At 48.6% G+C, this 23,313-nt stretch overlaps 7 protein-coding genes across 7 annotated transcripts; 3 read left to right on the forward strand and 4 right to left on the reverse strand.

The window, feature by feature from the left end:
• Nucleotides 1–386: 386 nt before the first annotated feature.
• On the forward strand, nucleotides 387–3,983 carry TRUGW13939_07801 (uncharacterized protein; the record flags this gene model as incomplete). Its single annotated transcript, XM_035490938.1, has 1 exon — nucleotides 387–3,983. One exon carries the CDS (start codon nucleotides 387–389, stop codon nucleotides 3,981–3,983), a length of 3,597 nt encoding a protein of 1,198 aa, XP_035346831.1.
• Nucleotides 3,984–5,528: 1,545 nt separating this feature from the next.
• TRUGW13939_07802 (uncharacterized protein) lies at nucleotides 5,529–7,943 on the reverse strand (the record flags this gene model as incomplete). The annotated part of the gene is made up of 5 exons (XM_035490939.1): nucleotides 5,529–5,832; nucleotides 5,898–6,694; nucleotides 6,752–7,458; nucleotides 7,511–7,538; nucleotides 7,599–7,943. 5 exons carry the CDS (start codon nucleotides 7,941–7,943, stop codon nucleotides 5,529–5,531), a joined length of 2,181 nt encoding a protein of 726 aa, XP_035346832.1.
• Nucleotides 7,944–11,752: 3,809 nt separating this feature from the next.
• TRUGW13939_07803 (uncharacterized protein) lies at nucleotides 11,753–12,520 on the reverse strand (the record flags this gene model as incomplete). Its single annotated transcript, XM_035490940.1, has 2 exons — nucleotides 11,753–12,013; nucleotides 12,104–12,520. The coding sequence occupies 2 exons, from the start codon at nucleotides 12,518–12,520 to the stop codon at nucleotides 11,753–11,755; spliced, it is 678 nt and encodes a 225-aa protein (XP_035346833.1).
• Nucleotides 12,521–13,318: 798 nt separating this feature from the next.
• Nucleotides 13,319–15,832, reverse strand: TRUGW13939_07804 (uncharacterized protein; the record flags this gene model as incomplete). The annotated part of the gene is made up of 3 exons (XM_035490941.1): nucleotides 13,319–13,423; nucleotides 13,480–13,755; nucleotides 13,805–15,832. The coding sequence occupies 3 exons, from the start codon at nucleotides 15,830–15,832 to the stop codon at nucleotides 13,319–13,321; spliced, it is 2,409 nt and encodes an 802-aa protein (XP_035346834.1).
• A 1,460-nt stretch (nucleotides 15,833–17,292) lies between these two features.
• Nucleotides 17,293–18,558, forward strand: TRUGW13939_07805 (uncharacterized protein; the record flags this gene model as incomplete). The annotated part of the gene is made up of 1 exon (XM_035490942.1): nucleotides 17,293–18,558. One exon carries the CDS (start codon nucleotides 17,293–17,295, stop codon nucleotides 18,556–18,558), a length of 1,266 nt encoding a protein of 421 aa, XP_035346835.1.
• Nucleotides 18,559–18,896: 338 nt separating this feature from the next.
• On the forward strand, nucleotides 18,897–20,543 carry TRUGW13939_07806 (uncharacterized protein; the record flags this gene model as incomplete). Its single annotated transcript, XM_035490943.1, has 1 exon — nucleotides 18,897–20,543. One exon carries the CDS (start codon nucleotides 18,897–18,899, stop codon nucleotides 20,541–20,543), a length of 1,647 nt encoding a protein of 548 aa, XP_035346836.1.
• Nucleotides 20,544–20,942: 399 nt separating this feature from the next.
• On the reverse strand, nucleotides 20,943–23,124 carry TRUGW13939_07807 (uncharacterized protein; the record flags this gene model as incomplete). The annotated part of the gene is made up of 2 exons (XM_035490944.1): nucleotides 20,943–22,722; nucleotides 22,784–23,124. The coding sequence occupies 2 exons, from the start codon at nucleotides 23,122–23,124 to the stop codon at nucleotides 20,943–20,945; spliced, it is 2,121 nt and encodes a 706-aa protein (XP_035346837.1).
• Nucleotides 23,125–23,313: the final 189 nt, after the last annotated feature.

Consider the following 23,313-nt stretch of genomic DNA (forward strand, 5'->3'; position numbering starts at 1 on the left):
AAAAATCAGAGCGCTAGTGCCTACAAAAGCGGTTAGCGTGACGCCAGTGGCAGAACCAGGCGAATGATTGGACGAACATGTAATTTTTTCTCGCCGCCTACAGAAGAATACATTTTCCTGATTGCGAAGAGAGCCTAAACCGAGGTTATAGGCACCTCATCGAGGCTGTTTTGATAGATAGATAGGATGGTCTCGAATTGTACTGACGACGATAGCTTTTTGCGTTCTTTCAAGCAGAGCGCATCGCTTTGTATGCCAGAAAGAAGGAATATAGTATTTGGTTTCACCATATATTGGCACACGTGACTACGCGTCGTGACCAGAGCCGCGCTTAGATAGCCTTCTCTTCAACCCCCCTCACCTCACCATGGGATTCTCCGGCGAGCATGGCCTTTGCTGTCACATCAGGGATGAAAGGAAAATACAACAAGGATAACGACGAAAACGATCACCACAGCACCAATTTCAATGCGCGTATAGACCCCGCATTACTGGCGCTAGACTCCAGCACAGTTACACCATCGGTCGAGTCGACGGAAACTGCAAAAGGCTACGATGCTCCTCCCCAACCAGCTGGCAAGACCGGTAAAAGGAAGGCTCGCGGGCCAAAAACACCGTCAAAGCCACCCAGAGTACCGTCAGGTCCTTGGCCGGAGCAGTTCAAAACTCTGTCTCAAACACATCGAGCCCTGAACTTGGTTTACACGTTTTGCTGCACGCGAAAACATCTTGCCACCACGCTTGACACGATCAAAGCGGCCGTGCGAGCTCAACTGGGAGGCCGGGAGCTTACCGTGGACGATGTGTCCAGAATAAAAGTTCTCATTCCGCGCGCAATTCGATTTGAGTATGTCGACGAAGCAGCTCTCGAAGTCATGGGAACCGGCGAAGGTGGGAAAGACGATTACAAATGGCTGAATACAAAAAGTGCTAGTTTGGGTGGCGGTTTTATTCCCAGTGAAACCGCGAATGACACAACCCATACGCAGTCTTTTAGACAGGACGATCTGAATGAATCAAACCCTGTTCTATTCTTTGAGTTTGTTGACGAAGATCTCAGGCGACAGGTTCAAAACAGCAAAACGGGTGAACCGGTACGGCCTACTAAGAGACTGAGAAATGACGAGCTGAAAATGCCCGTCTTTAGTCAAAAGCAAATGCTGGGCTTGATTGAGAAGAGAAACACAAAATTCTCTAATGCAATAGACGCCTTCTTGGTCAAATGCGAGGATGAAAATGCAGATCCAGTGGAGCGGTTGGAGAATGAGAAAGTGATACCAATTCCACCAACAAAAAACACAGCGAATACTCGTTTTGCACTTGTTCCTCCAGAGATACCCAAGGAGCGCAAATCGATTGCCGAAATTATAGCTGAAATCAGGGAAAGTGAATGGTACACAGCGCAGATAGTGCCAGAGGGCCACCGGGTTTTTGATTCGCGATTGGCAGTCGATGGGGACCTGTCCTTTCAACTGTCACAAAATCTTGTCAATGCCCTTTACAATACGAAAGGAATCACCCAGCTATATTCGCATCAGGCCGAAGCTATAAACAATATCTACGATGGACATAGCGTCATCGTCTCTACGTCAACAAATTCCGGAAAGTCGTTGATATATCAGATTCCGATGCTACACGAACTTGAGAATGATCCAAACAGTCGAGGCATTTATATTTTCCCAACAAAGGCTCTCGCGCAAGATCAAAAGCGTAGTATGAAAGAGTTGCTGGCCTACATGGATGGTCTGGAGGATATCATTGTCGAAACATTTGATGGAGATACCCTTATGAGCGAGCGGAATACCATTCGCGATGAAGGCCGCATTATTTTTACGAACCCTGATATGCTGCATGTCACAATCCTACCGCAGGAAAGTTCGTGGCGGACATTTTTGCAGCATCTCAAATTTGTCGTTGTGGATGAGCTCCACTCCTACAATGGTCTCTTTGGATCTCATGTCGCCTTCATAATGCGGCGACTACGACGGATTTGTGCGGCTGTAGGCAATCGACATGTGAAATTCATTTCGTGTTCTGCGACTGTTGCCAACCCAGTGGAGCATATGAAGACCATCTTTGGCGTGGATGATGTTCGCCTAACTGACTTTGACGGCTCTCCGTCTGGCCGAAAAGAATTTATATGCTGGAATACGCCATTCAAAGATCCACATGATCCCACCTCTGGTAGAGGAGATAGTGTTGCCGAAACAGCAAGGTTATTCTGCCAGCTGGTCTTGCGCGGTGTCCGGGTCATAGCATTCTGTAGAATCAGAAAGCAGTGCGAGATTGTATTGGCGGCAGTCAAGAATGAATTTCAAGCACTGCAACGACCAGAGGTTGGCCAGCTTGTCATGGGTTACCGCGGCGGTTACAGTCCGCAGGATCGACGGCGCATCGAGAAGGAGATGTTCGAAGGCACATTGATGGGCATCGTGGCAACCAACGCCCTTGAGCTCGGAGTGGATATTGGCTCTCTAGATGCAGTCTTGACTCTGGGGTTTCCCTTTTCAATATCCAATCTGCGGCAACAGAGTGGGCGAGCTGGTCGACGAAACAAAGATTCATTAGCCGTCCTCATCGGCGACAGTTTTCCAACAGATCAACACTATATGAGCAACCCAGACGAGATTTTTAGTAAACCTGACTGCGAGTTACAAGTGGACTTGACAAATGAGCTCGTGTTAGAGGGTCATGTCCAATGCGCTGCATTCGAAATGCCCCTGAAACCAGAGGAAGACAAAGCCTATTTTGGCCAACAGTTGGGCGAGTTCGCATCGACCCGTCTTGTCCGAGATGCACTCGGATTTTATCACTGTAATGAGCGATTCCGGCCCAAACCGTCGCAATACGTGTCAATTCGAGATATGGAAGACAGCACGTTTGCCGTCATCGACATCACTCATAACAGAAACATAGTCTTGGAAGAAGTCGAAGAATCACGGGCATTCTTCACCATATACGAAGGTGGCATTTTCATGCACCAAGGTTTGACATATGTTGTCAGAGAGCTTAATACCGAGAAACGAATTGCCCGCGTAGTCGAAGTACAGGTGGACTGGAACACGCAACAGCGCGATTTCACCGACATCGACCCGGTTGAGACGGAAGCCATCCGACACATCAGCGGCTCGTCAACGTCACGCGCCTTCTTTGGCGCAATCCAGATCCACGCGGTGGTATACGGATTCTTCAAGATCGACAAGCGCGGACGAGTCCTCGATGCTGTGCAAGTGGACAACCCGCCTATTGACACATTTACGAAAGGCATGTGGCTCGATGTGCCCAAACAAGCGCTGGAAATTCTTGAGTCTCGCCGTCTCAACATTGCAGCTGCCATCCACGCTGCCGAACACGCCGTGCTGTCTCTGCTGCCCACCTTTGTCATCTCTCTGCCCGGCGACGTACGCACCGAATGCAAGGTAGCCAAGAAAGAACTTGGCAAGAACCTCAAACGCGCCAACGAGTCGTCGTTGGACGGTAGCACTACCAAAATCACCGCCACGAAAAATCAATTCAAGCAACATGGACCTGTCAACCGTGATTTCCTCGAACCACCGCGTCGCCAACGCCCCGCCCGATTAACCTTTTACGACGCCAAGGGCGGCTCTTCGGGGTCTGGAATTGCGCTGAAAGCCTTTGAGTTCATAGATAGCCTGCTGCGGCGCGCCGTCGCGCGCATCGAGAACTGCACCTGCGTCACGCCGCAGGGCTGTGTAGAGTGTGTCTGCGACGAGCGCTGCAAGGAACGCAATGTCGTCATGAGCAAAGCCGGCGCCACAGTCGTGCTTAAGTGTCTGCTGGGATGGGATATTGATGTTGATGCTCTGCCTTGGGGCGAGGATTTTGAGGGTGATGAAGGGGGGGGTGAAATCGTGGGCGGTTACGAGACTGTTGTGGTTGCAGAGGAGGTTAGGGGCAGAATTGGTGGTCAGGTCCGTGTTCATGGAAGAGAAGATGATGGAGATGCTGTTGTGTCAGGTTGAGGGCATATTTTTCACGGCTATGATTGACTATAGTGATACCGTGACTTGTACTTGCAAAGCGAGGACTATCGAGCTATTTTAGTCGTATCGTCATCACTAGGTTACCTTCTGCCCTTCCTCGTCTCCATTCCCCCTATCTTCAGATGGGGAGGTGCCGTAACATTTATGGAAACTAACAAGAGCTCTTTCGTCAGCGACACCGTAGTATTTTGGGAAATATGACTTGGTTCTCTCTGGAGAAACTCGAACGATTCTCTCAAATGCTCGTTGCTCTAAGATGAATGGATCGTAATCTTCTTTCACTCGGTCAAATAAAGAATAATTTAGAACCTCGGGAAAAGTTCCGATTAACCCCATGAGCTGTTGATCTCTAACTGGATGGAACTAATGTAGTTTCGTTCTTAGTATCTTGGTCATGTTTAGGATTTGTTCATACCCACTTGTTTCACTACGAAATGTTGCTCGTCTGCCGTGGCTAGCCACACGGATATCGGATGATTTTTGTCCAACCTTATTGGCCTTTTCGGTTTAAGAATACCGTATTCATATGGCTTGGGATTTCTCTGGTTCGTCAACGAAAATGTTGTGTTTGACGCTTGGAGTGCGGTAAATCCACTAAAAAACTCCTTCAGCCAGGAACTAGTTTCGTTTGAGTGCTGAATTTCCATGCCGAATAGGGAATTATTTTCTTTCGATATGAGTGTCCGATAGATAAAAGAGACCTAGTGCCTTATTTGTGCATAGTTTAGGGATAAGTGAGTCAACCAACTAAAGTACTTAATACAGAGGTTTAAAAAAACTAGTTGACTGTATAACAAGAACTAAACCAAACTAGGACACTCAACCCTTGCATCCCATCCTTGCCCTTGCCTTTAGATGATTTGTGACCCCCTCTATCACCGTCTATTTGATCAGTTCAATCAATTCGCTCCCCATTGGATTCTCTCGGTCAAAGCCAAACAACGCCGCGGCCAACATTGACGTGGAGCCCTGGCCCTTGTTGCGGTGCCTTGAAATCATTTCCCCTTGGATTTACTACCACACTTCAACTACAACAATGTCGTTTTGAAATAGATCGAAACGTAATTGTGCATTTGAAAAATCTCGGCGAGCCTAGACCGGCTTTGGTCCGGGGCATTTTAACTCAGATACATCGCTATTATCCAAACCTAGTCATTAGCACTGATAGACTGAATATAGTAAACTGAATAGAGTGTGTCCTTGGGCTTCTTCTTCTTCTTCTTCTTCTTTCAATGGTGTATAAATACATGTCCACTTCATGCAAAATAGGGTATTCTATATATGCGCTCAACCGAATAATGGCTAGTGAAAAAAAAATAGTAGGAAAGAGGACTAGGCCCAGAATATAACTGATCTAGACTAGCATGCAACATTTCATAAATGTTCGCGTAGAAAGTTTTTCGTCTCCAAGATAGACATCTTCATTAAGCATTGGTATTCATCATAATCCATTTTTAGTATGTCCTTTTGTTTGAACGGCGCCAGGCTGTCCAATTCAAAGCATGAGGTTCATATATTCACTTTCTATTGGGGTGCCTGTCCAGATGTCGACGACTGGGCAGGTGATGATCCAGTGAACGTTCCACTCATAGGGCTGCTCTCCTGGCTGCCAACATCGTCAAGACGCATCTTCGAGAAGAGGGACTTCATGTCCCGAACATCTTCGCGAATCTGATCTCGCGGGTTGTTCGTCCGTTCTTCTGTCAGAGCCCGGATTTCTTTTACCAGATGTGGGCATCCTTCGTCGTCTGGTATCCACCACTGCTGTACTGTCGGATCGGCCCAGAGCTCTCCAAGGCTCTCTCGGACTTTGGGAGCATATACATATCTACAACGGAGTGGTCAGTACTTCAATCTTCAATAGTACACAAGAGACGAAAGAAATTGGCTCACCCGTTTATTTCAAGTCGGGCAATCATCCTCCGACTCCACATCATGTGCTTCGAATCTCTTGGTAGGAACATGGCGGTGAGAATTAGCCAGTTATGGAAAGCGATGACAGTTCCAACGTCGACTTCAGGCCATCTGACTATGCTCTCGGCATGATGACAGATTTGTAACGCGATCTTCTGAAGCTCGGGTCCTTCTGGATGCCCGATACAAATATGTGATTGATATTTGAACATGAGCTCTGTACTAAGCACATCAGCCCAAGCAAAGTTCACCCTCCACATGGAATCTCGGTAGAATCGACAAGGCATGCTTGTATCAAGTACGTCTTCTGGCCCCTGAAGCGGAACAGCAGGACCGGGCATCGTGATTTCGGGGCAAGTGTCGTATTTTTCTAATACACGATGCAAGAAATCGACAGTCTTCCCTAATTCCTCAAGTTGTTTCGCGAATTCGTCGTAGGCGACCAGACCGCGAGCAAGCCGCGCAAATAAAGAGGCATAATCCATTGCGAAAAGCCGCGTTCGGGATGAGACTAATTTTATCTGGATCTCAACATCATCTGGATTTCGGGCTGCTTGAGCGGCATCATGTTCGTCAATTGCTGTGTACCATTCACGACTGAGGATAGCCTCGCTGTTGGCAATAAGCCCCGCAACAAGGTCGAATCGGGCGTGCCAGATGAATAGGAAGCGATGGATTTGGTTCTGGGTAATGCTTTGAGGGGTGAGAATTTCATGTACTAGAGCATCTGCAGCCTGATGATGATCAACGAGATTGACCCAGTCACCGATAGTTTCCTGAGAAGCATCATCGTCAGCACTTTAAATCATGCACATAGTACACAAAGAACAAACCTCGAAAGTGGATAGTTGAAGAACAGTCGCGAGCATTGCTTCAGTGTGTATTTCCCCCGAAGCTAGAGACTTTCGAAGAAGCTGAAGAGACCGGTCATAGTATTTGAGAAACTCATACATCTTTCCGTCAGGCCGTTCAAGACTGTAATGATATGCAGCGAAACCGACAAGCGCATATAGGAGTGGTTTGTAGTCTAAGGCCAAGTCAAATAGCGTGCCGCGAAAGAACATGTTACACTCGTGGCTCAGAAAGTAATGATTGTTACTCATCCTCTCCTGGTGATACCTTAGAAAAAAGCGAATATCTTCTCTGAATCCCCGCGAGCCGTGAAGCTGGGTCAAGTCTCGAGCTGGCTGCTGCGTGAAATGGCTCTTATATCGTAGATCTGAGAGAGGGCTTGATGATTGAGATAGCTGCTGCCAGTCTGAAGCGGGCGATTGTGACTTGGCTTTGCTCATAGAGGATGTTTCTGATGTTTGCCTGGGCCGAGGCCTGTTCATTGACTGCATGCTTTTCTTTTTGGATATCGATGGCTCTGACGGGCTGCTGAAGGGACCAAAGCTTTCATCTTCGTCCGGAATCACTTCCAGACCAGCTTCTTCGTCTGAGGAAACGCTCCCTCGGTGTCTACGGGCTTTGGCCGAGCGACCGGACGATTTTGTATTTGGCTGAGCATATTCGCAATCGCGGTTTCCTTTTCGACACCCTGCAACGCATGTCAGTCAAAGGTTGAAACGATAGAGTAGTATAGCACGTACTCTCGCATATTGGCCGACCTTCATCGCACTGAAGTTTCTTTAGTGTTAGCTTTGTGCTATTTCTTTGCCTCTCGCAGCGGGGAATTACCTTTATTCGACGGGTGCGACATGTGAGACACCCGCTGCGTGTGCGCTTGTGCTTTCGCTGTTCTGAAGCGAGTTGTTGCTGTTGCGATTGCGATTGCGGTTGCTGCTGCAGCGGAGGTTGTTGCGTTTGCTGCTGTTGTTGCGGCGAGGGTAAACCAACGCCAGCTGCAATATTTGGTTGCTGAATTGGGGTTGAAGTATGCCAGTACGCAAGGCTCTCCGGCACATGGCCTGATCCTAGTAGCAAAGGATAGGCCGGATAACTATTGGGATTGTGATATTGCATCCCATGATCACCGGGGTAGGAGCTCATAGATGGAGCGGCAGACTGATACGGTTGGCTCATTGCGCGATCTCGGCGACTCACCCGAAAGTATCTCCGTTCAGAATTGGTGTCATGAGAGATCCGTCCGCCTCAGCAGGGTCGATGTTTGCGCGATGCGATGCTGTCAGGACATGGAATTGCGTAGTTCCCGTGGATGAAGTAGTGATCCGGACCGCATACGACCAGAGACGAAATCGCGGCGAATGTAACTATACACACAAGGACAGAAGGAATCGGTCAATTGCGCTGTGACAGAGATGCTCGATAATAATAACAATGCTGTTGGACCATAGCAGTTAATGATGGGGGGTCTCTTGCACTAGGAGAAGGTCGGCCTAGTCGCATTATCCATGCGAGCCCCACCGAACCTCAGAGCAACGGTGACAGGAGGTCAGACGAACGGTAATAATAATAATGCCGGGAGATCCAATTGAGGAATCAATAAAATTGATCGTTCTGGAAGCCGGAAAGTGTAGGAGTCTAAGAGTGCATGTGTGCACTGTGCAGAGCCTCTCCGATGGGGAATGATCAATATTACAACCCTAGTCATGTATCTCTCTCGACGTGTAAAAAGATACGGGGCCCGATAACCCCCGTTGCCAAGAGCTCAGTGGGTGGCTAGTGCCAACTAGTATTTGCAAGCCACTCCTGCTTGCTCCTCGCATCAGTCGATCCCGGTGAGTGACAGTTGGCTGGGTGGTATGCAGCAGTAGCAGGGAGGCCGATGATGAGATGCGTGTTGGCAGTAGGAATAGGAGACGATGACGTCTGCGTCAACGATGGCCTCGCATTTCTTCTTTTTCTTTTTCTTGTCGTCGTCGTCGTTGTCGTTGTCGTCGTCGAAAGGCATGGGTTGGTTGCAGGGGAAAGAGAGAGCGTGACAAGGGCGATCTGAGTCTGGGCGCGATGACGATGAATTACCGCTAGTCCCGTTGTGGCCAGGTTTTAATTTAAAGTGTACGAAGTGACCTGCGGCGGGCTGGGTGGTGTTACCAAACTTACCGTACGCAGCAGTCCGAAACAGGACTAGCGGGGTGTGGGCCATGATCGATAAGGGATGGTCTGTGGTTTGTGGGGGAAGGAAAAGGGAAAAGAGTGGGGCGGCCAACACCAGGCGGGATTCCGACTGCGTGCTGGACCGGAGCATCAGTGGGACTGGTCCTGCCCGTATACGGCCTAGCGCAGGCTCCGTGCTTATTCAGCGCCTGGTAGCCTCGTACGACCTACCTGTTCGGGAAGGAGCCAGGCCGATCTCTGGCCGGCTCGGATAAATGTTGTCGCCGGCGCGGCGCAATTGAGTTTGCTCGTGTGGGTCCTTTTCGCATGGACGCCCGTGGTTGGCTGGGATAAAAATATAACTACCGCACTACTGCACGCAGGCCTGATCGATGCACATTGCTGCTAATTAATAATATAAATTAACTGCCAAGCAGCTAATCATCCGTTGAACCAACACCCAGTGCAGCTCGCTCTCGGCCAATCGGTGACAAACCAACCTGCAAGCCCACCCCGCAAAGCACCAAGGTTTGCGTCGTGCGTGTCGGTGAACGGTCGGAATGGGCCCGTATCTTACGCATGTCAGCATTTTGCCTTTGTATGATAATAGCAATCTGTATAAAATAATAATCACTACAGGAGTCTAGAGTGCCACTCGTATTTCATTCCAATTGCTCCCGTCACCCGTGCGGACGGGGCCAAAGGATCGATGATAGGCAGTCTAATTGTCACATATGTAACTCACCCGGCTTGGGGCCGTTGTAGTTCTCCCATGTGAGCAACAACTATATCCAAGTACCAATAATAATGGTACGTAGTATTGTCCGTCAGACTGGATATTATTGACGTTGGGGTTACTCCCCCGGTCATATACGAGTTATGAATGGAATACTCCATATGTCACCCTGCATATTTCTAGACTGTCATCTATTTGATTGTTTTTGCTTTTTCCTTATGATGACTATTATTATTATGATTATTGTTGTTATCAAGTTTCTGGGACGAATGTATGGAGACTCCGTAATGGAACACAGCGTTACAAGCGGCACACCAGGCAGATCAATTCGATATAAATAGCAATTGACAGTTGTTGATCCATGCAGTCTGCAGAGATCACATGTCCGAATGGAGGTGTTCTAGGCTTCCAGCAGCGTCGAATCGTAATCAGCACTTGCAATCCAATTTAATAATAGTAAAATGGCCTTGCGTTTGCATTGCATATTGCGTTTTAGTCCGCCCGAAGGAAGATCACTTGCCAACTAGTTAGTACTAGTACTAGCCACTGATTCGGTTTCTTTTCTTTTCTTCCTTCTTAAAGAAAACAGGAAACCAATCACATCTTTACCATCCCAATCCTCGGTGCATTTAGATTTGTTTTTGCTGTCGTGTATCCTGACGTCCCCGAGCCAATCACCGTTGCAGATCATCCTTTCTTTCATGCCTATAATACACCGAGGTCTAACGTCAAAGATCCTTGCATGGGTGGTTATTACTAGTTTACGAAACACGAAAGTTTTAATCTGTGATCTATTTACAACAAACTTTACAACAAACTGTTGTGGTGTAACTGCCATGATGCCGGGGATCTACCGGACCCCGGTGGTCGCATTTTTCTCTTTTGCTCCTAGTACTCCATATTTAATTATTAATATATTAATGAATGACTCGGCCTCGTCCGTCCACCAATTGCCATTAGTCACGTCCGCAAAAGATGCCCTAAAACAGTTTGCGTTTGAATCAGAGGCTTTCAGAAATATTGGGGCCAGCCGCCGGTGGCTTGAGCCGTCTAGTCTGGATGTAGAAGGATCCGCGAGCATCCTGAGTCGTTCTACTTTACTACTATTTTGTTATTTTTACCTTTTACTTCCCTCCTGCTACGTACTATTATTATCACTATTGACCTTGGTCAAGCGTCGTAGAACCTAAACTATGCAATAATAAATGTAACTCTACAAAGGCGTCTTATTTTCGACCCATCACGCGTCCTCGTGGGACAATCCGCCGTACACTCTACAACGAATCGGAAATGCAAATCATATCATAATTTATAATTCATTGAATAACACTAAGTACGTATCAAAATACTACTTTATTCCTATTAATACTATACTACTAGTAGTAGTTCATTCGCTGATTTAGTCTATGGCGATCTTATCAACTGATCCAATTGGTCATTATACTCTGGAATCCGCTGTTGTAATTTGTAAGAAGCTGGAACCTTTGACCACGGATCTGCGGATCGATTCATCCGGACCGTTGGTTATTATTACTATTGAGGTCATTCGGATATTGATTGAAATGAGGAAAAAAAGTTACGAGTTGGTTTTGCGGACGCCCGGACCCGGTGGCTTTTTGAGTTTCGCCAGAATCCACTGTGGAGTGGAATTTGCTATTTCTTTTTGATCATTTATCATAATAATTTAATTAGGCGGGTCAGTTATTTTACATTGCTTCGGTATGTTCCGATGAAATTTTGAATACAGATCAGATCTCATTTGAAGCCACGAGGCGGGATTCAATCTGAAATTTTTTTTTCTCTCTCTCAATGAGCAGGACCCATGGCCCTTGGTCCTTCCTAGTGTTTGTTTCCACTTTTGACCTCAAAATGGGTGTATTGCTCTTCCTGAAAGGTAGGCCTGAAAGGATTTGATTCCCAACAGGCGGATTATCAGTGGAGCGCAGCCTGTCGCTGTTCGTCGGAAGATATTCAGCAATAATATCCGGTAAAGCTTTGTTCGCTCAATAGGCTGACTTGGCACATGAACTTTGGCACAAGAACCAATAAAAAAAAGGGCTACTCCATGCTGGTAGAGAGAGACCATCTAAACATAGCTTCATGCCGACGCTGCAGAGCGCTTTTTTTCTTTCACCTCTTGCATTGCAATTTGAATTCCTTCGATAACGGCTGCCCATTCCGTCTCGTGGACCTTTTGCGTGAAGTGTTCTAGGTTTTCATCTGAGCCTTCAACGAATGGAATTTCTTTGACGAGAATGGGTGTTCCCATGTCGACTTCGGAAATGACATCGTGAATCATAACGCCGGTTTTACTAATCTCTCCTCGTCGCCAGGCTGCGTGGGCACGCTCAATGGCATCCTATTGAGGTATCAGAACTGGCACTCTCATGGAGGTAGAGAGATAGAGAGAGAGCGGGAGCTAGAAAAAAAGAAGTGGAAGAAGACTTACAATCCCATTAAACGCCCCCGGTAACGCCGGATGCAAGTTGATAATCTTGAGTCCCTTTTCTTCAAGCGGCTGCAAAAAATTCGTCGACAAAACATGCATAAACCCTAGACAAACAACCAACCCGGGCGAATCCGCCAACACCAGTCTCGCCAGCTCTGCATCGTATTCTTCTCTAGCCACCTTGATTCCTTCGGGTGTTGGTGGATGCGCCTTTTTGTATTTGACGAGATTGTGATATACGGTTGGGATGCCTGCGGTTTTGGCGCGTTCGAGGCCAAAGGCGTCCTTGCGGTTGGATATAACGCGTACGATTCGTGCAGACGGTACGAGTTGGTTGGCTTGGATTTTGTCGATGACGGCTTGGAGATTGGTGCCGCTGCCGGATATGAGCACGGTAAGTCGGATTTCGTTGTCCATTGTATGATTGTGTTGCTCTTCTTTCTAGAAGAGACTTGGAAGAAGTCCGGATTCGTAGTCGTAGATGTAGTTCAGATGTGGTGTTTTGTGTGTGCACTGTGCGCGGTCAAGACACTTAAAAAGTAAGTAATCAGAAAATAATCCGTTCAGCGCATCAGCCCCTTCTAGACACGGTCGTTTTATCTCCGAGTTATTACTCTCTTGCAACTTGACTTATCGCGAGAAAGTTTCCTGGGAAAAAAATTGCGGGGAACCGTCGGAGCCCCTCCGCGGCTTAGTCAGTACTACAATTCTACGACAAGCTGCCATGAAAAGAATATCTATTTCTAACAAGAAGTTGACATGTCACACTGAACTATTTTTGGGAAATCTGGCTGAAGGGTTCTCCATTGTAATTCCCTTAATCAATCAAGACAAGGACAAGCATTACCATCGGGGAATCACAGAAAATCATATAAAAGTAGTTTAATGGTATCACATAGGAGAAAATATCCAAAAACCAAGATAGAACAGGGAAAACAAAATAAAACAATAACCTCCAGCTCAAACAGGTTGTCCATCCAGTTCACCGGGAATGATGCACAAAATGAAACCACGATAATGATATATAACCATCTGTTTGAAAACACGCAATGCCCGAACAATGACGCTCACAATAAAACAAACGCTACCAAATGAGAATAGTAATAACATCGTACAAAATGGGAATCTGGATAGTTCAGGGATTCTATGATAAAGAGCATAGAAATATGACAGGTGGGAGCGGATGAGAGGAAGCGTTGGCAATGGTATGAAATCTTATGCAGAAGCTTCTTGAGCAGGGGGCTCGTTGGAATTATTGGAAGTCTCAGCGACTCCTTCGCCTCGGCATAGAGGGCAAGAGTTTCGTCCAGTAGTAAGCCACTAATGCAACAGTCAGCTGAAGGTCAGTAGAATATGGAGGCGTGAGTTCAAAATACCTGATCGATGCATTCTTTGTGATAAGTATGCTTGCATTTGGAAAGCTGTCGAACTTCCTCGGCTGCCTGGTACTCGCTAAGACAGATTAAGCACCTTTCGTTTTCTCCAATGCTAAGATTTTCATCGCTTTCGAGGGCTTCTGCAACTAAAGTACCGGCATACTCGACTAAACGAAATATGCCACCCGCTGAAGTGACGTCGTCCTCAGAGGCAACAGGAGGCTTTGCTGGCCCAAGGAGTGAAGACAACAAAATCATATCTTCATACGTCGGGTTCTGTGACATTGTTAGTTTCATCTTTCTTATTCATTACGGAGTAACTTACGTCAGTAAACAGACTCGGCGTTGCAAAAGCCGGGTGGTTCTCAGAAAGGTTGGTGCCGACGACATATATCACCCAAGTACGACCCGTAGACGGGGTTGGCTGATCTGGTTCGACAACTCCGTTGCGCCGCGCGGCACCCAAGCCCAAATGACGGTGGCGAGCAAACTCGGAATCACTTCGGCGACGTTGCCGGGCACCGGTAGTAGGAGCTGTTGTGGCCGAAGCTTCCGACTCAACCGTGGGTTGTCGGGGAGATTCTTCGTGAACTTGAGGCAGAGGGTTCGGAAACATTGCCGAAGCTGAGGACGGCCTCCGACTTGGAGTAGAATTTCCCGATGAGACTGCAGATAATGCGGGTTCGGCTGGCGTTGATGGAGGAGGGTGCGGCCCAGGAGGACTGTCTGATAGGGTGGTTGGGAGTGTAGACGATGGTGCATCAGTGGATGTTGAATCTGGCGGTCTTCGTTGAGATTCATTCGACAACGAGCGGCGAGGCTGATTATCTAAACCACCAAGGATCGAGTTTGCAGCTCCATCGATAGGCCTGGGGGGAGGGAGCCTGGAAGAACCATCCGCATTCCGGAAGATGTTAGGGCGATCTCGCGGCACAGCGGTTGATGGCATTAGCGGTAGGCCAAGAAGAGCGTCCAGCCCCATGCCGCCGTTATTCTGTTGACCACCGAGAGGCCCGTTGGTTGGAACTGACCTCACTCCAACAACAACTAAAGTCACAGTGCGACCCTCGGTTGTCTCCTCGCCAGGCTCGTCAATATCCATTGGATCCGCAACTCCAGGGCCGTTGTTATCTCTATTTTCTGTACTCGACCGCCCCCCTTGGTTGTCAGAGTTTGCAAAACGAAAGACACGCAGGAAATTAACTGGAGCTGGAGCAGCACTGCCATCTGAGGGTGGACTTGGAGTGCCTAAATTACCCGAGGGACTGCCCTGAGTAGACGTGGCCTGCTGCAAGCTTTGAATTAGATTTTCAAGAGATGCATCCAATCCATCATTTCCAAGGGACTGGATATTAGGGAGGGTAGGAACTGTGCTGCCTGAGAGTTGTGCTGCGATAGCGGCAGCGGCTAATTGAAGAACACGAGAGAGTGAAGTTTGATCTTCACGCCGTGGTATCCGAGACGAACGAGAGCGTAGAATGCCAGGAAGTCTTCTGACAGGGCCTGGTCCCTGGTTCATGCGGGATCGAGGGGAAGTTGATGTTAAAGCGTCCATAGATGACGGCTCAACCGAGTCCATCTCTGTAGCCTCATCAAAACCCATGGTGGTATCCATCGGAGCCAAAGGAGGAAGCAAGCGGTCAACATCATCTGACATGCTTGAGCGGGGTGGTAGTTGAGGAGGAGGAGGAGGAACTCTCGCCGCATCGGAGCTCGATAAAGACGGTGGCCCGAATAAATGAGAAATTGGTGTGCTCAAAGAATTTCGCACGCGGTTCAAGCGAGGGCTACGCCGCCATCCTCTCACAGAGCCTGGAATTGTCTCCAAATTCGGGCTAAGATATCTTGATGAATCATCTGAGACCAGTGTTCCGTCAGATCGAGGGACTGGATAGGGACCGCGGATCGAGCGACGTCTGGTGATACCTCGAGATCCCAGGGAATGAAAGGGAGAAAAGCGGCCGCTGTGTGTTGTTTCGGCTCGAGATAAAGACCTTGATATGCGACCATTTCGATGGGCATGGCCCTCCGCTGGTGTCTCCTCCTCGCTATTAAGTAAGCCACGGATAACGGAGTTGGGCAAAATTCGGGATCCCAGTCTCGACATGGTAGATTGTCTCCTGGACATGAGTCGTGACGTCGAGGGACCTCGCGAGTCTTGCAGTGATTCCGGGAGCGGTCGGAGGTCTTGTGTGTAATCGATGGAGTTGGTTGGTTGAGTGTTGCCACTATTAGCTAGCATGTTGGATAGGTACTGGGAAGATGGGTCTCTTTCGAAGTTGAAAGCGCCGTTGCTTTGAGAGTCACCCCCCTCTTCCCGAGGGAGGTGTGTGTTTATCGGTTGTTCTGACATGGTGTGAGAATTCAAGGAACCGCCGTGGCCATTGCTATGCAGCCGTGAGGGTGTAATGCTTCGCGCAGCGTTCTCTTGCCGTTGATCCCGTTGTGAAGAAGATGCTTGTCCCATAGTAACAACTGGGCCTACCCAGAAATTACTGCAGAGGTGGCGAGTGGCGGATGCTAATATGAATCACGCAAATGACTGGGTGCTAATGCTCCATGAAAGGCGTCACGTCACAACTCGGAAATGACAGCGATAAGCGGGAAGCGGTTTGTAACAGGAACGTCTGACGGCGGCGGCGATGATACGACGAGATTTGAAGAGTCCGGCAGGTTTGCGTAGAAAGAGGCAGCCCAAAAATGACTTTCAGGCTCAGCGTATTAGACTGTCAGCAGAGAAGGCTGAGGACCTGAGCGTATATCCGTTGAAATTGTGATGGGAAGATAAGACTGCGAGGAAGCACCCGATGTGGCGACTAGAGCGATGCGGCAACGTGGTGGAATTCAGACGAGATGACCTCAGCAAGTACTGCCACTCGAAGCCAGGACCGACGTGTTGAGGAGAGGACACACGAACAGCAGCAGGCGAAGAGGAGGCTGAGAGTGGCGCTTAGATATGAAACAGAACAGTCATCAACAGGATGGATGGGCTGTCACGCAGTGTGCTTGACCATGCCAAGCCACCCTGAAAATGTGACAGGCGACGGACGAAGGCCTCGCAGTCGACAGAGCAGGCCGAGATGAAGCAAGAGGGTAAACAGTTGGCAATAACAATCTGATGTGTAACTCGGAACAGCGCTGAGGGTGAGGGGGGCGCGTGACGGCAGCTGCAGCCTGAGGCACTTAATAATGCACTCGGGAGAAGGCGGCAGGCGGCAAGCGGGAACCCGCCCGGGCCGCGCTTTACTAATATCATATTACACGTCTACGGAGCACTCTCTTCTGCATATGCATCTCTGATCACTTAATTAATTATTATTACGAGTGCGTACAGCAATCTTGATTGTACTCCGTACGCTGAATGAGAGACGGCATTTTGTGACATGCACATGCACTCCAGCAACAGGCAGAAGCAATTTCCGGGCAGCCAGGCGCTTACGAATAATCACTTCTCCTATTATGCTGCTGCTATGAATAATCCACTGTTCCATCTGTTTCTCTCGGCTAGTGACTCACTAACCTACTGATATTGTCATAACCAACAGTCATTATTAGGGGGGTGCTGATTCTTGTCCAGCCAGCCAATCACAGCGCACGCTGATGCCAAGAACGTGAAATTCGAGACTGCCCGGAAGGAGAATCTCCTCGACAACGCTCCTTTCTCTCTCTCACATGTGCTGTGTCACCAACGAGACACGGAGACCAGTCTCATTCGTGGACTGAATCACTGATTAGACAGACAGACATGATAGGAAATGATGCGCCACACATACACAGCCTGGGTATTGCGACAGTGTTTTGGGATCCGCATTCATGATTAACCCCAAAGTGTCCGTGTTTTCTCTGCCGCTCGCACCATGGCAGCAGAAGCCCAGTGTTCGTGTCGAAAAGTACGACGCACGAGCCGGACACAAGCGGCGGAAGTCCGGAGACCATTGGGACGATGAAGATCATGACCAAGGCGATACAGACGTGGACACCGGCCCGGAGGTGACTTATAGCCAGGGCCCGTCGCTTGTTCTATCGCCAGACGAGGTGCACCAGTATCGAATTGCTGGCTTGCCATTTGGCCAAGAGCTCCCTGGTGGGAATTTCCCCCACGCCAACGTAGTAGACCGAGAAAGAAAGCGGCCGGATAAGCATCATATCGAAGAACTGTCGAACCAGTCGCCTCCCATTTTCATTCCTGGATCTGAGACGACGGATAGTACCCTGCATTTGCGCCACTTAGGTGTGCTCACCACAATCCTGCACAGATGTCTCCTGGAAGGCGACTTTACTCGCGCGGGCCGTGCATGGGGGATGCTTCTTCGCGAGAGAATCGGTGGCCACCTGATTGATATTCGACTGGAAGGAAGATGGGGCATTGGAGCAGAAATTCTCTTTCGCCAACCTCCTAGGGAATCACGAGCCAAGTCTCCAGAAAACGTAGGCATCAGCGACAAGCCTCTTTTCACTCGGCAAGGATTCGAGGCTGCAAAAGCTTACTACGAGGGACTGATTATTCAGTATCCCTATCGAAAATATGCCCCGAATAGCGTCAGCTCCGTGCATTTTTACCCGGCTATGTTCAGTCTGTGGATCTATGTTGTAGACGCCGAGAGCACGAATGCTAGAGAGGCAGTTGAAAACGAGGAAGACGACGACGCTGTGTCTGACAGCCTTTCGGAAACGGGCGATGTTTCTATGTCGGAAATGGATGGCGTCGAAGACCAAAACCGAAAATTATCCACTCAAATTGCTAGGATTCGATCAAAAGAGCTGACCGAAGCACTGGAAATCGCAGCGCGCATGGACGAGCTTCTCATATCACCACCTTGGTCAGACAACCCAGAACTTCTCCAGCTTCGGGGAATGGTGGCCCTGTGGATCGGGGATTTACTTGTTTCGTCTCTGCCAGAGGCCACCACAAACACCCACCGAGAGTCGTCAGACTCACCCCAGGTGCTCCTCGCGCGAAGAGAAACAAAACTTGCCAAAGAGAAACGAGAGGCTGAAAAAGTGAAAGCAAGTGAACTCTTTGAAAAGGCAAAGATGCGGCGACGAGTGAACCAGTCAATCGAAGACCATCATATGTGAATGGTCTAGTCCCTGTTGTAAATAGCTTTAGAGATACCCATGTATAATTAAGAAATCCGAGTTGCTATCAATTACTACAGTCTACAAAGTAGTTCTAGAAAAATTAATGTTCTATATGATCACGTGCGCGTAGCAAAAAATAGCTGTTGATAACTTGACGGGCGCCGGCTGTTACCGCAGCTAGCCAAGCTCTATCAAGATTGGGCGGCCCCACCAAAACAAAGACAACTTCAACGTCTTAGCTGCGGAGCGGATCGGCCAAGAATTCCTTTTGATGTAGTCTTGCATTGGTTCTGCTGTTCCTATCTTCGCTGTGCGGGGTGATTCGTCTCAAAAAAATGGGCGTTGGCGAATACATTCATGCAAGAGAGGGTGATCACCATCAACCTTTCCAGCGAAGCAACACGGAACAGCTGTTCAAGCTTCAACAACAGCAACAGCAACAGCAACAACAAGACAGACAAGCTAAAGAAAGATCTGGCAGTGGTATTCAATATTCAAGATTTACGAGACCTTTCTCATGGCAACATGAGACCTATACGCAACAGCTGCAGCAACAACAACAGCAGGAAGAAGAAGAAGAAGCTGCAAATTACAAGAGCGTCTTTGATACAGATGTCGAGGGTGTCGATGACTCGACAATAACGGTGACCAGCGTTGCTGCTGGCAACGATCATGGCTTTGAGATTTTCGGCAACCGCCACGTTAACTCTATCAATTGGAATGATAGTGTGCCCTCCGAGTCCGACCAGCCTGTCGAAGACCAGGTTGAAATAGACGAAGAATTTGGCAAACATTCTCCCGTCTCCTTAATAGGAGGCGACGAGGCCAATGCGAAAAAGAAAGTGACTGATACATTGGACTGGGTCCAATATCAAGTTTCTCAACAGTCCACGACAGGAAACGATACCCCGGCCTCGAAGAGAAAATCTCTAATAGGTCAACGAACAGACCAGTCCAGGATACCCATGGCATCTTCTCGAATGGCGCTGAACCGCAGCGACAGTGACCCGGTACCCCGTTTTTCTTCTGCCACTGACGAAGAAACCAAGATGGCTCAGATGGCCGCAACTCATCGTCGCAATAATTTGTCACGCAGTTTGGCGACGACGCCGAATAATCGGTTCAATTTCAAGACTGAGCGGCCATACGAGCGCCTCATTCAACAAACGCAGCAGGAGCAGGAGCAGTCTCCTACCCGTCGGGCTAGTGGTCCACGGCCACAGCCTCCTGAGCGGCAAAGCTCGTCAAAGCCGACGGGTCTTTTTAAGAGAGATCAAGCGAAGAACAGAGAGCGGGGGGAGTCATCATTCAACTACTATGACAGCTTCCTCGACAATAATCGAATCAGGAGTACTCTAGACGCAACTGATGACGAAGGATTCGAAGACGACACACTCAGTAGTATCAACATACCATCGCCACCACCGATAAAGAAGACACATCAAAAACTACCGGCAACAACAACACCAGCAGTAGCTCTCTCACTCTCAGATTTCGACCACGATCACGATCACGACCAAAAGTTTGAATCCGACTATCCCGACGAGATCCTTCAACAAATGCAGTACTCTCAGCTGGAAAAGGAGTCCTTTGACCACACGCCAACGCCGCCAGCAATCACAACCCCTAAAGAGCCAACTACCTCACAAAAGACCCCCTCAGATGATGCCAAAACCGCCAGCGAAAAGTTATCCTTTGTATTAAACTCCCTCCCCATTGAGGAAGACCGTCATCGATATCTATCGTCCATGACACTGCCCGAATGGGAGGAATTCGGCGACGAGCTAATCGGCCGACTTGGCGACATGATGAGCAAGATCAAAGACGCGCGCCATGCTCGTCGAAAGACGACTGCCGTATTCGAGGCGGAAATCAAGCGGAGACATGAGGATGTTCAGAAGAGAGATCGAGAGCTTGATAGGAAACTTGGCGATATGAAACAGGGTGGGATGGGTGTGTTGAAGGGGCTGAAACCGAAATGATAAAAATTGCATTTCAAAATTTGATTGTACCAGTTGACATACAGGCATGGCCGGTTGCATCAGATCAGCGTGTTTTTTTCATTCTTTTTTCCCCCGTTGTTTTCACGTTGCATTGTCGGTGGAAATTGTTTGCATTTTGAGGACCCGGCGTCATGATTATGGATATGCTACAATGCTATCTTTTGACAGAATTTGTAATTGAAGTGTTATAACTATATAAGACTTATGCAATAATTGCTAATCTACATGATTCAATCTAAAACGACAAATAATTGTGTTAAAAACAAGGCTCAATACTTGAGTATAATATTGGCCATCCTCCGCCCGGTATAAACGCCGGAAAAATGCTCCATATAACGGCCCGAAAAAAAAAAAAAAACTGTGTATAAATCAGTTAAGTTATTGGTTTGATTGGAATAATGCTGCGGCAAGTCTTTTGTAATCCTGGAGCAACGCGGCAACTTCACCAACACGCAGATCTTGAGCATCTTGAACTTCTAGGAACCTTCTAATAGGTGGGTCTAGTCTTGTCGAAGAAGGCTCGAATTCTGATGCACTTGCATCAGTAGACAGAGCCTTCATACGGTCTGGCAGGGAAGATGAACTGCCACCACCGATAGGCGTCTCGGGTGTGTTTCGACCCAACCCCCTAATCATGCCTGGAATGTGATTGAGTGGATTAAAGGTATTGCCAAAGTGCTTCATTGATTCCAATGGTGTGGTAGGGCCAGAGTTGAAAATCGAACTACCACCACTTGGGCTAGGAGTAATCTGATCTCGTGTATTCAGCCGAGCTGTCGTTCCAGGTCTTTTGCTCTCGCTGCTGCGGACACTGTCTGCGCTCCTGTCTCTTGGAGTCTTATTGCGTAGGTCTTCTGGCTTCAAGGTTGATGATGGCCGTCTGCCTTCTCTCGTGGTGGAATCTTCAATGGAAATCTCACTTGCTACTTCACTGTCGTTTATCACAGGAGGGCTAGTCACAAGGCGTCTAGCTTCGTCCAATGTTTTGGGCACGAGTGGTTGTTCGTTTGCATCACGGTTAGATTGCATCTCCTTCATCCGCCCAACTACAAAGTTGAAGCTATTATCCAGTGCATTGCTGAGATTCTTCAGGCCCTGGTCAGCAGTATTACGGACTGCATCATTTGCAGCCCCCAATACCTTGGAAGGCGGTTGGAATAGGTTACTGAGACGTCGCTGTTGGACTGTGGGGGCACCAAGTTGAGATCTCGATAGCGTTGAAGATGCCGTCTCTTTGCTAGACTTGGCGAATTCTGCTGTCGCTGTGTCTGAAGGCTCATTGGAGAGACTAGATTCAACTTCTGTGCCTGAAGTCATTGCAGCATTCAGAAGCCGTGGTTGACCGTCAGCAGGAAGATCTCCGCTCAGACTTGTGAGATCCACGGCCTCTAGGAACGCAATTGCAGCCTCTAGATTGGTTAAACAGTAAGCGGACTCCCCGTCCATCTTGCTCGCGGATCTGAAACGCTGGATGAAAAGAAGATTACTGATCACATTGATTCCTTCTGGTGGAGAGGTGATTAACGTGTAGATTAGTGTGGGCAAGATCTCATCGGCTGAGGATGATGACCCGAGCAGGGTCGTAAGTGTATCGACAATTGCTTTGTGTGCGGATTTCAAGCACTGAAGCTTTCCCAGAGGATACCTTGCTTCGTTCATTTTACTCAACCATTCTCGAGCCGGTGCAAGCCGTGAACTTGCCTCAATCTCTTTCCCTTCATCGATCTCGGGAAGCTCGATTCCCAGATCTTTCAGTCCGATGCCAAGAAGAGACAACGCCGCTGTCTTGGAACGTAATTTCTCATCCCGTACTTCATCGAGAGTACTTTTATGACGCCAGATCTTGTCATGGATACGCTCGCAAGCCCGCCTTTCCACGGTCTCCTCCAGGGCAAGGCGCTTGTACGGCAGTTGTTTTCGCGCTTTTCGCCTCTCCGTGATTTCGGACGCAGTAAGCATTTGTGTCGTGGGGGTTTTACCCCCATCTTTCTGGGAAGCATTGGCTGAAGAGCCATCGCGGTTGATGCGCGATGCAAGAGCTGAGATGTGGGTGGCGATGTGGGAGTCTGCTCGAAGGTAGAACTCTTGAAACAGAGTAGCGATTTTCTCAATCGATGGAGGTACTGAATGAACCCGGGCACTTAACGACTGGACAAACCTACACGTCATCGATATATCAGCAATGATTCTGTTATAAGGGGTGGAGAGTTGTGGAATACCTGTCTGTCATGCTGGCTAATTCTATTGGAAGCTCATGCTGGCCATCCTCGCCCGGGAGGGTTTCAACCGACTGCTCGCCATGTCCAGCGCCGTCAACCGAGTCTACGGAGTCACGCTTTTCAAAAATATCATGTCCGTGGTCTGTACCATCAACTGCTGGCTGCAAGGCGGTCGTACCGTCGCCATTCCCAGCTCCTGCGGTGCTCAGTTCTTGCATGGTCTTTGCTCTATTCCGCGGGGAGGCGTCGGCGGCGCTTGATTCCATCCGAGTGAAAGAGCGCGTGGGATGAAGCGCTCTCGGAGACCTCGAGCTGTTCTCGGGCGATTCTGTGGAAGCCATTATTTATCTGCAGCTGGTCAAGCTTGCCAGCAAGCAACACAGCTTGTAGAGTTGATCTGCTGATAACAGATAATACAACAGCACGCTGCACAGCTAATAGACCCGCCGGGCTTTAGCGGCCGCAGCAGGCAGCACCACTAGTAACAGTAACGCTGGGCCAGAGGGGGATAACGTGTCTCAACCATGCGG

Source organism: Talaromyces rugulosus, chromosome IV (genome assembly GCF_013368755.1).
Source record: "Talaromyces rugulosus chromosome IV, complete sequence".
In the NCBI taxonomy this organism is placed as follows: Eukaryota; Fungi; Ascomycota; class Eurotiomycetes; order Eurotiales; family Trichocomaceae; genus Talaromyces; species Talaromyces rugulosus.